Here is a 12,262-nt window from a genome sequence, read left to right on the forward strand (position 1 = left end):
TCAAGTAAGTTTGCACCCAAATTAGTAAAACACTTCCAAGGGTTTCAGAATTACGAACAAACGCTGTGGCCCGCGTGGGAACCGACCCACCGGCACTCTGGGCTCCCCAGCGCCTTACCCAGGCCTGAGGAGGATGACACGCTGCCGCTCAGCGAGGCCGTTTCTGTCTGGTCTGCCGAGAGCGCGTCCATCAGGGGCAGAGACAGCTCGGAGGAGGGCACGGAGGAGTCGTAGATGCCCGAGTCCCGCGGCATGCCCGAGGTGCTGCCAGCTTTCACCGCATGCCGCAGGGGCTGCAGGGCAGCGGCCCTGGGCCCAGACTCCGCGTCCTCGTCAGGGCTGAGCGGGGCTCCCTCCGAGGGCAAGCCGGCCGGCGGTCCTTCGGCCTCGGCCTTGAGGCAGAAGTCACTCTCAGGCCCTGGCTTGCCCAGGACGTCATTGAGAACCAAGCCGGAGTCAAACTTCTCCAGGACTGGCTCCCGGCGGGGTGGGGGAGGGCAGAAGGGGACGAACTGCCTCTCAAACCAGTCCGGCTCCTCGTCGATAAACTGGTGCATGTTGCAAATGGCGACGTACAGGGAGCGCCCCGACTTGCTCCGGAAGTAGTTCCTCCGGCTGCCGTGTCCGGGGGGCGGCGGCCCTGGGGGGCTGTGGTCTTGCGAGTGCAGGTGGGAGCAGAGCTGGGGCAGGTTGTCCATGAGCTTGTACTTGGTGCTCAGGTCCAGGACACCGGGAACGTCTCCCTCGCAGGAGTAGTCAAAGTAGACAGCAATGAACTTGCTGAGCGACGCCGACGAGCTCTGCTTGGCCTGGCGGAGCTTTTCGGCGATGGCCGACACGGCTACCAGAAAGAGCTCCCCTTTCCCTGAGCCTCGGCCTCCTTTGTGTTTGTAGTTCTTCTTGTCCACAAAATACTTCATGCCTTTGGAACAGACCACAATGATAAACTGGGACTCATGGATCTTCTGGATGACCCATTCTCTCTGCCCTTCTCTGCAGAGGCTGAAGTCTTCCCACAGGTCCAGAGCCACCTGTAAAAAGAAGAGGACCCACACTCATACAGCCCAGAGTGCCATCTCCCTCAATCATTATCATCACTGCTGTGTGCAGCTCCAAGGTACCTGGCTCCGAGGTAACATTCCATGGGGAGTGGTCACATACCAGACCCTCTGCATCACGCCCTCATTTTAGCATGATGTGGGATCATTACCATTCCTCTCATACAAGTGAAAAGACAGAAGCACAGAGCTTCTAGCAACCTGCCTAAGTCATATATCACACGTGAGGTCCTCAAGGGATTTAGAGTGTGGTGCACAGCATGAAAAACCAAGGCACTGGGGTTGGTCTATCTGGTAAGTGAGGCTGCATTGGCAGGGGGAACAGGGCCCAGAGAGAAAGCTGGAAGGCGATGGTGGAAGGACATAAGGGACCCCAAAATGGCTTGAGAAATGGGACTCAGGTTTGGATGCCAGAGTCGCCCACAATGCTGAATGACTCATGTCCAGAGAGTGTGACTGACAAAGAGAACGTCTCCACCCACTCTCAAAGCCGTGCTGTTTACGGATTAGTCAGTGGCTGGAGAGGAGAGTGGTGAGCTGCAGTAATATGCCCATTCTGGTTAGCTCACTCAAGAGTGACCAGCACCTTCCACCACGACTTCACAGCAGCCTACAGGGTCACATCCATACCAAGGAGAGTCTGATAGGGAGCTCAGTGCTGAGGGGAGAAAACCAGGCCCCCTGAGAGGGCTTTATCTTCTCAGACCATTTTCATCTGATTCTGCTGAAATCATCTCTTGACAATTGTTATCTTTCTCTTCTCTTCTGTAGTTCAGAAACTAATTCCCAATGGCTGTGCCTTGACACGGCAGCCAGTCTGTTAAGAAGGACAGGTATCTGAAATGACTTTGTCTTCTGCTGCTCTAAGGTGTTACCAAAAGGAAGAAATCCCCAACATCTATCCACTTGCTGAAAATAACCCTTAATTGTCTTACAGTTGCCCTAATTCTCCCAAACGTTCTAAATTATAAACAGTAACTAGGATTATATACCAAGCATTTAAAAAAATGTTCCTATCTTTCATTCAGCAATTCCATTTCCAGGTATCTATCTTTGGAAAATCATCAGAAATTAGGTAAAATTGAACTAAGCGAGATGCTTAACAATTTGAAATAACATATGGATCACATGGCTATTTAAAATTGAAGCCTACACTGGTGGCCAGTTTGCTCAGTGGTAGAGCATTGGCCTGGCATGTGGAAGTCCAAGGTTCAATTCACAGTCAGGGCACACAGGAGAAGTGCCCATCTGCTTCTCCATCCCTCCCCCTCTCACACTCTCTCTCTCTTCTCCTCCCCTCCTGCAGCCATGGCTCAATTAGGGCAAGTTGGCCTGGGGTGCTGAGGATGGTTGCATGGCTTCTGCCTCAGGTGCTAAGAAATGGCTCCCATTGCAACAGAGCAAGGGCTCCAGATGGGGAGAGCATCGCCCCCTGGTGGGCTTGCTGGGTGAATCCCAGTTGGAGTGTATGCAGGAGTCTGTCTCTGCCTCCTCTTCTCTCACTAAAATAACAACGACAACAACAACAATAATAATAATAAATTGAATCTTACATAAAACTGCTAATTGTGTAAAAGGTTATTAAAGAAACAAACAAAAAAAAAGAGTTTCAAGCCACCCAAAATGCAAAACTGTATGTATGAGTTCATCTATGCAGAAAAGGACTAAAAAGAAATACACCAAATATTAACTATGGTTCCTCATTTCTCTTGAAGTGACAGGCCATTTTTCGGTCACCTTTTTCTACAGTATTACACACATAATTAGGGTTGTCTGTATCTGAAGAGTGTGGGCCACTGTTAAAAGTTTGCCACTGTTTTACAGCACACGTTCATCTGCCAACCTCTCCACCTTCCTGCATTGGGAAACTGGCCAGCCTAGCGAGTATATTTTTTGACACTAGGGGGCAGCCTCACCACAAGGAAAGATTCTGAGAAACCCACCAGCAGGCACAAATAACCCAGCTACACCATGATTGTACAATTCTTGCATTTGTAAGAAATGTGCCCTCCATGACAGCTTCAGACTTCACTTTAAAATTAACACTATAACATAATAGAAAAGCTTCATATGAATAGCTTAATTCAAAAGAGTAGGAAAGAAACCAGAGCAGACCATTTGAGCACTCAGTGCATTATCTTCCTTTTGGTGAAGCTCTCCCAAAGCACGGTCCAACCTGATACTCTATCTGCCTTTCGCTTTGACCCTCCGATGCTCACCAGGATGTGTCAAGCGCCCACCTCTCCCCACCCCACTTGATGCTCCCAGGGCACAGCCCTTCTCACCACCCCCATGCAACTTCTGGCCAAGTGAGTACCACTCGAGGCTTCTGAGCAGGGATGTGTCAGGATTAGAACTGAGTCTCAGAAAACATTTAGTGCTGGTGATGGGTGGGAGAGACTGAAAGAAGAATACAAGGCTGACCCCAGTATGGAAGCCAGGAGGGCAGGTACCACCAAAGGAGGCCTGGAAGCAAAGACAAGGTGTCCAGGAGAGGGCGTGGAGCATGTGCCCAGCAAAGGTAAGATATTTTAGAATCCTTACCTCACAACCACAGAAGTCCTGGAGAAAGTAGGCAAAACACTGGACAACGTTCATGTGATTCTGGCCATCTTTACTGGAATAGCAGAGGAAGACCTTTGGCCGGGGCCGGAGCCTCTCTCTGGGGAGTGTTGTGGTGTAGGTAGAGGACTCAGAACTCTCTTCATCTAAATGTGAATATATATTTTCTAAATTGGAAAAGAAGATAGGATTGATAGCTATGAGCAATGCTTTGTCCTGTTCCCTAAAACTAGGGACCTGATGTGATCTTCACAAAAGGTAACATGTCCACCTAGAGTACTCCCAATTCCCCAACTCCACCAGCCTCTTTGGTCACCACTGGGAAGGGGTTGCTGACTTATCCACTGGAGCAACAAATGGCCAAAATTTGTTCTTCACATAAAAGTGACCTTAAGCAAGCCAAGAAGACTTTAAGGACCACCCTAGTCAGCAGAGAGCACCCAGAACTCAGTCTTGCAACCAAGTGCACCTACTGGACCACTTGGTGCAGGTAGAGCACAACTTTTTAAAAACACTTTTATTGAGGTACAACTTACAAAGGTAAAATACATAAATCTTAAGAACACATCTCAGATTTTATCCAAAGTATACACCTAACCTATGTAAACTGCCACTCAAATAACGATACAGAACAGTTCCAACTCCCCGGAAGGTTCCCTCCTGATACCTGACTTTTATAAATGATCAAGCCCTACCTTTAACCGTACTCATACTTTGATGCTTTTGAATTTACTGTCCCAAGTTTGAGAACAGAAGCATGCCTATCCTTATAGTGGCTCCTGAGGTTAAAAGTCAAGCATTTTCATTCTAGGAAGTATAGTAGCCAGGAAACTGACTACAGGAGCTGTGTGGCCTCCCCGATGCCCAGCTGGAGGGCCCAAGCCCTTGTGTCCTGCCCCTCTGGGGGGTCACACATACCGTGTTGCTTCTTGCGGCACATCACAGTGAAGAGGGTTGCAAATGCCGATATGACGACCAGTGGCACCGTGATGGCCACCGCTCTGATGGGCCCAGCCCATGGGGAATGCACTGGGAAATTTCAAAGGGAAGCCTTTTAAACTTAAGCAGCATGATAGCTTCAAAGAGAAATATTTTTTTCTTTTTCAGCATAAGCCACATAAGAGGTTCTAGGACCCCTTGACCACCACCTTTCTCTAGTACTGGTTTGGTAATTTAAAAAGGATTCATTCTGAAGAAACAATTCAACAGTTAGTCTACTAACTGTAAGTACCTTCAAGTGAGAATTTTGCCTAAAGAAATCTCTCCCTCCCACCACCACTTTTCTTCTGAGGACAACGGAACTCTTTATTTAGTTCCAGTGAAATATACCCACAACTGGCTTTGATCCGCCAGGCATCCACATTATGTGGAGGAAAGTCAGATTTGATGGAACATCCTTTAAGAAAGAGGAGCACTAGTTTTGCTGTGTTTTGTTTTTGTGAAACATTAGGTAGGTACAGATACCCAGTCTACTCCAGTCCAGGGGCAACATTTCAAACAAAAAAAATTCTTACCTGGCTTTAAGGCATAATGCACCACTTTTCTGGTCATATTAGTGTCATCCACCAACTGCAAAACAGAGGATGCTATATTATTTTTTTAAATAATAGCATCTCAAAAGCTTTCATTCTTTTGTCATCTGGGGGCAGTGTGGGTTAGGAGGAAGGAGAATGCAGTGAGAGAAAGGAGAGTGGTTGCCTGTAATCATTTACAAGCCAAAACCAAACATATTGGTCAGATACATCTCTGCTCTACCAACTCAAAAGCTAAGGGTTGTTTATTCATTGAAGAAATTAGCTAGTGAGTTCCTCATTGTAACAACTTTCAATGGAAATGGCATCTTACCACTGATCTTACTGGGCCTCCATTAATGCTTTAAGAAGGTGTATCTGTTCAAAAGCACATATTGCTACAGAGTAATGCAAGAACAAGGTATTTCTACCCAAATGTTAAGACATGTTGGTTGTCTTTGAATAGGAAGGCTATGGACAAAATTTTAATATCTTTTTCTATTTTTCTTTTACTCCTGTTTTGCAGAATTTTTGATACTGGAAAAGAAATCTATAAAAAGAAAAGAAAAAATATATCATTTACATGCTTTTTTTATGTGGAGCTTAGAACTCATGTAAATTTATACAGAAGAATGTCAGCAGAAACCTAGAGAAGTAGAGGTGCATGTATTGGGCATAACTTTTGCTTTGCTGTTTTATTACTAAAACAAGACGTTTTAGAAGGTAAAGTTTTATAAATATACCTTTGTAAAGGAGAAGGAATACCAAATAGAAATTTAAAATCATGGTTATGTGGACTTTGTGGTTAAATAAAAATATTTATTTGAAATATTTAATTAAAAAATCAAAGATCAATTTCATATAATATTTTTTAAAAGCATGTTAAGGACCATGTAAAAATATAACTGTGCACACCTTCAATGGCTTGATATTTTAGTGTTGTAAACATAATTCTAAATGAACTGGACTCATTCTGTAGAATTAATAATAGGGCTTTCTTGAGTTATACATACCTCAATTATATAATCCCCTGGAGATACATTTTGAAGGAGGCAGCTGGTTGTTTCTGTATTTTGCTCCTGCAAAGAAATAATACTTTAAAAACTTGCTTCTTGGATAAAGGTCACCGGGACTTCTCTCTTCCTCCAGAATTAAAGATTTGCCACCAGTCTCAAACATGTTTTCAGAACACATCAATCAGATTAAAAAAGCAACTGTATTTATCTGCCACCTTCTCTGAACCTCATTTTGATAAAAGGCCCAGGAGAGCCTGGGACTGCTGTCATTGTACACCTAGATGGTGGAGCTCTCAGCAGGAATATTTGATTTGAAAACAAGGAAACTATGTGGTTAGAATAACCTTTACTTAATAAAAGAGTGAGGAAAGAAATTACTTGTCTCTGTTTGTGTTTATTTGATACAATTTTAACTTGAGCATAAATAAGGTCAAAGAAGGTCAATGAACAGTGAGATCTAGCAAGAAAGCAAAACTCAACACACACAGGAGCATGTCCAACAAGACGCTGGCGTCTTCCACCACCACTGAAAACCTTTCTGATGCTCCAGGGGGGTGATCTAACAGTCCTGTGAACTTCGATAAAATGTTTCCCACTCCCTCTGACAGCCTCCAGTTTCAGAACGTGGTTACTGAGTTTCTACTTAACCTTGGCCTATGTGTAAAATCAGTAGCCACTGAAATGCTAGTGATGTGGCTCCTACATGGAGTTCTTTTCTTCCATTTCCTAGCTCTGTGACCTTGAACAAGTCAGATGACCTCCCTGAGTCTCAAGTTCCCATCTGTAAAGTGGGAGTGACAGTGGCCTGTTTCATAAGGTTGTAAGGATTCAATGAGCAAAAAGCTTGGTGACTGCCACACAGTGAGCATCTGATTAGTGTCTGAAATATAGAAGAACTAGAAATACGTAATTATTTTGGTTACTTGGTAAAAATTTTACCAGGCTACATTACCACCTGGGTAGCTGAGGTGTAGATAATTGGGGAGTGAGGAGTGACCCCAGGATGGCTTGAGGCATACCAGTGATAATATTCTGGAATATCTACTGACTGCTGAGAGTCAGCAATACCTAATGCTCACGCTGAACCATCCAATTCCTGGGCCTGAGTGGTTACTTTAAAACATGTAGTGTTCTAGCCCTGGTCACTTGGCTCAGTGGATAGAGTGTCGGCCTGGCGTGCAGATGTTTCAGGTTCAATCTCTGCTCAGATCACACATGAAAAGCAACCATCTGCTTCTCTTCTCCTCCCTCTCCCCCTTCTGTACCTCTTCCCCTCTCACAGAAGTGGCTTGACTGGTTTTAGCATTGGCCCCAGGTACTGAGGACAGCTTGGCTAATTCAAGCATTGGCCCCAGACAGGGGTTGCTAGATGGACCCTGGCTCGGGTGCATACAGGGGTCTGTCACTATCTCCCTTCCACTCACCTAATAAAATAAAATAAAATAAAATAAAATAAAATAAAATAAAATAAAAAAAAAAACATGTAGTGTTCCTTTATGTCCACCTTGTGACTCACCTGTTTACAGGTCTTTCTCTTGAAGGGTCCCTCATGCTTGAGCTTGTAATGAAGATAGAAGAAACGGAAGCCAAAGGTGTGTGGTGCGTGGTCAAAGGACACCTGCATATCCGAACCCTGCTGGGTGATATTCAGGTTCCGAGGCTTCCAGACTGGGGAGAGGAAGCACCCAGAGTGAGCACCCCGAGGACGCCTGCCACCACCAGGGGTGGCAACACTTTAACTTAAGGACAGCTATACTTACAGGGTTTACAGGCCAGGTTGTCCGGCTGTAACAACAGGTCACAGGCTATTAAGAGAGATGTATATTTTTGGTTATAGGACAGTTTGACATTTTCTTGTTCAACAATTAAATAAAATGTAAATATCTAGCACTGGGTGCCATTAGGAAAAGTATAAAATACATCAACAATGATTTTCAGTATAGTGCAGTTGTTTCTTATGAAAACTGAAGTTGTAAAAAAATTTTAATGCAGTTCATTTTATGCCAAATAAATGGAAACAGTATAAAGTCACCCAGATTTCAAAAGCTTGTCAAGCATTACATAGTTTCAAGGCCAGCAGCCAAGGGTAGCAGGACTGAATTCATTCTGCTACCACATGGAGGCTGATTTAGCTGTGAACGGAAATGATGCTGGCCCGTCCCACTGCGAGTTGTTCAGACACAGAAGATTGGAGTGAGCTGGTTAACTGCCTCAGGGTTATTTTAGCCTTCACTAGCATTCTAATTTAAAATCCTTGTGGCCCTGGCCAGGTAGTCCAGTTGGTTAAAGTGTTGTCCCAAAACGCCAAGATTGCGGGTTCAACCTCCCGTCAGGGCACATACAAGAGTCAGCCAATGAAACCATAACTAAGTGAAACAACAAATAGACATTTCTTTCTCCCCCCCCCTAAAATCAATAAATTTTTTTAAAAACCACAACATTTTTTTTATATTTTTGATGGATCTAAAAATGACATCAGTCATCAAATAAGGAGTAGCACCAAAGCTGAAAACCAGGCACCAAAGCCAGTAGCTTTGAAACATGAGTCAATGCGGTAAAAACACAATGAGAGAGGTCAAACAGCCAGTTCAATATACCATGTTGCTAACCCAGGGAGAACCCTCTGGAAAATGTCCATACAATTCCAGAAAACCAAAGGCAGCTTCAAGGTCACTGCCTTGAAACAGTGATAAATGCATCTCTTGCCTCCGCCTGACACCCAGACAGACTCACTAGGTTTGAAGTAGGCAAGCTTTTCATGAATACATGCTTAGAATCTTTTGTCTGGTTGTTATGTGTATGGCATCAAAATATATTGTTAAATGCTAATGGTCTTTTCCCTGTGGAATCTTATTTAAGAAAATGAGACCAACTGTTATAAAATAACTTGCCTGCATAGAAAACAACCAGTTTTTTAAAAAAGGAAGAAATAAAAGAAATAACCAGATTAAGAAGACTACAAAGAGAAACACTGATGAAGGTTGGAGGTGAGAATAAAAACATCACAGAGGGCCTGACCAGGCGGTGGCGCAGTGGATAGAGTGTCGGACTGGGATGCCGAGGACCCAGGTTCAAGACCCCGAGGTCGCCAGCTGGAGCGCAGGCTCTTCTGGTTTGAGCAAAAGCTCACCAGCTTGGATCCAAGGTCACTGGCTCGAGCAAGGGGTTACTCAGTCTACTGAAGGCCCGTGGTCAAGGCACATATGAGAAAGAAATCAATGAACAACTAAGGTGTCGCAATGCAACAAAAAACTAATGATTGATGCTTCTCATCTATCCGTTCCTATCTGTCCCTGTCTATCCCTCTCTCTGACTCTCTGTCTCTGTAAACAAACAAACAAACAAAAACAACAAAAAAACATCACAGAGGAGGAGGGACAGCAACCAGACCAAGAGGGGATGTCAGATCCTACTGACCACTTACCATCCAAGGCCTGGAATGCCAGACAGAAAGACTAACCAGGAAGGCGAAGAGAGAAGGGCTGCAGCCTCTCTGGGTGCCTGGGCATCAGAGCTGGGTGTAGCGATTCAGGAAGAGGAAAGAGAGCGTGTGCACAGCCAATGGAAAAGGAGAGCCAGGCAGCAAAGAGAACCCAGTACGGTAATGGTGTGAGTGTGGAGCCACGGTCAGACTCCTGGGGTTCAAATCCCAACTCCAGAAAAGCCCTCTGACCTCTCTATGTGTGAGTCTACATCTAATTACTGAGATGGTGAAATTAAATTCTTTTCATTGTCGTCATGGGGGTCTGGCACATATATGCTAACAAAATAAATAGAAAGTGTAAATAAATTTCTAGGAAGAGTTGATCTCAGGAATACTGCCTAATTTTCTTAATCTAATCCTAAAACTGACAGGCAATCACACACCCCATTCAACTTGTACTTTATATTCTAATTTCTTTAATCAAATGGTTTTAATATATGACTAACAGCACCCTCTACAAAAATCAACCATCATGTCTATTCTAGAACAAACCAGGAATGGGTGAGGCTGGTCAGAGTAATGCTTCCTGGGCCAAATCTTAATTCTAAATGTTGCTTTTCTGGTTGCTCTTCTCTTCATCATGCTGGTTTCACGCCCATATTGGTGGGCTCTTGAACACATATCCGTTAAAAATTAAAAGCAGAGGTCTCACCATGGGAACCAGGCAGAAAAGGCCATACTCACCTCGGGTTCTGAAAAAGAAAGGGTGATAATTGCTTTCATTTTTAATGGAAGGAAAAGGGACAATCTTTACAAAGTAATCCGTCTCAAACTTCATATTCAGGAAAGGTTGAGATTCCATTCCCTAAAAGGGAACAAAAACACATGTAATGTCCTGAAGAAATTACCCATCCTTCCACCTGCCCAAGAGAGCTTCAAGTCCTCCCTGACTGTCACCCAGACACAGTTCCAGAGCTGGGGGATGTGTCTCAGGGAAGGAGAAGTCAGGCCTATTTTCTGACCAAGTTTAGTTTGGATCCCTCACTGAAAATGAAGATCAACAATGCTGTCTGTTCTTTGGCAAGGAAGTCAGAACTTGTTAACACTGAACTTCGAAGATGGTGGGAAGGAGCCTACATGCACTCCTGAGAGCACAAAGTCAGCTTCCAGGATGGCTGCTCCAGCGTGTGACCCGAGACGAGCTTACCAGCGAGCGGCGCTGGAGAGTTTCTCAAGGAGTGTGGAGCAGGCTGGCAATGCTGCCGCCATCCCTGCCCACCTTGGCAGGTGGGGTAGACCGCACAGCCCCTCCTCCCGTTTCACAGACTTTGAATAGACCCTTCAGACCCCGGGAGCAATGGTGTGTCTGCAGGAGCACAGTCCCCACGTGTGACTTACAGTTCTTTTGAAGCTACCGTTGAGCTGCTTTGGGTCCTTTAGAATCAGTTGCTGGCACTGTCTTCCCTCTGACTTCAGCTCCTCCAGTATTACTCGAAATCCTTTTAGGAATTCAATGCCTATGCAAAGCAAAATGCTTTTATTAAAAGTGGACCTAACTACTTTCAAACACCCTTTCCTTCCTCCAAGATTGTCGTCTCCTCTACCTATACAGCGGAGTTCAAGAATTCTTACTTTGGCCAGAACACGAGCTTACAGAAAGGAAAAACATATCTGCATTCCTCTGGTACAGGCCGGTGATTTTCTCCATCACGTCGTCACAAATTAATCTCTAAACCACCTAGCCATTGCACGAATGCCCATTGCCTCTGTGACATTAGGGTTCAAATATTTAGACTCACATCACAATTGATAATAAAAAGTCTGCAGTGGAAGTGGAATACATAATTTCTAGGTCATTAAACAGGGTGTATCCCACTGAAAATTCCCCATACTGACTAGGGACTCTCTCCAAACCATGTTTGCACTTTAAGTTTTAGTACTCTATTTGCTGGCATGTTTCAGTGAGCAACATAAAAAATTCCCAGCCTGCATCCAACAGGCCCCTGGGTTTGAGATTAAATGGTTTAGGAGAATGCTTGTGTGATTTACAAAGTGGTTCTTGCCCTAATCGTGCCTGAAAGGCAGACACCCAAAAGCTGCCCAATGTGTGCTCTGCACACAGCACTCAGAGGCCCCAGGACCCCACCGTGCCACTGAAAGGCACAGGCCCAGCCTCCCGCCACCTGAGCTTCTCCCCTGCTGCACGCCGGACTAGATGCTTTCAAAAGGATTAAGCTCTGATGTCCACAAGAGCCAGTACTAGGGCTCTGTATCCCATGGAGACTGGAGTGGTCCAACGGCAGCTGGAGATCCCGAAAGCCGGCCTCAATTGGCATGGTATCGATCTCAAATTCTTTCTGAACATTAGACCCTTTCCCTCCTAGGGCCAAAGTAATTACACAGGATGCAATTAACCAGGTGGGAAAATTCTGGATGGCAAAGACCAGGGAAATCTTTTTCTCTGATAGGTTCTCCAAACCTGTAACTATTTGATGAAGAACACACAGTTTATGATGGGCAGGGCAAAGGAGCTACAAGTAGAGCTCCCCGTTTTAGGGGATCTGAGGTAGAGACTGCTGTTTTTTAGCCACAGTGCTTCCTGTGGGGGTGATAGTCAGCTGACCAACAGCCTGAGATTCAATCATGCTGACAGGATCCAGCAACTATAGTATTTAGTACATCTCACAAGAA

General features: G+C 44.9%; 1 protein-coding gene across 3 annotated transcripts in view; it reads right to left on the minus strand.

Moving 5' to 3' along the window:
• IL17RD (interleukin 17 receptor D) overlaps positions 1-12,262 on the minus strand; it is a 64,998-nt gene that overhangs the window by 1,982 nt on the left and 50,754 nt on the right. Inside the window, exons 4-12 of one of the 3 annotated variants that reach the window (XM_066244526.1) lie at positions 10,970-11,088; positions 10,316-10,436; positions 7,908-7,952; positions 7,664-7,815; positions 6,145-6,210; positions 5,135-5,189; positions 4,539-4,649; positions 3,603-3,766; positions 119-1,031 (exon numbers count right to left, since the gene is read on the minus strand). In XM_066244526.1, coding sequence (XP_066100623.1) covers positions 119-1,031; positions 3,603-3,766; positions 4,539-4,649; positions 5,135-5,189; positions 6,145-6,210; positions 7,664-7,815; positions 7,908-7,952; positions 10,316-10,436; positions 10,970-11,088 — 1,746 coding nt within the window. Of the gene's footprint in view, positions 1-118; positions 1,032-3,602; positions 3,788-4,538; positions 4,650-5,134; positions 5,190-6,144; positions 6,211-7,663; positions 7,816-7,907; positions 7,953-10,315; positions 10,437-10,969; positions 11,089-12,262 lie in introns of all 3 variants that reach the window. The other 2 variants (XM_066244525.1, XM_066244527.1) reach the window with 2 other exon arrangements.

The sequence above is a fragment of the Saccopteryx bilineata genome, chromosome 10 (genome assembly GCF_036850765.1).
Source record: "Saccopteryx bilineata isolate mSacBil1 chromosome 10, mSacBil1_pri_phased_curated, whole genome shotgun sequence".
Taxonomy (NCBI): Eukaryota; Metazoa; Chordata; class Mammalia; order Chiroptera; family Emballonuridae; genus Saccopteryx; species Saccopteryx bilineata.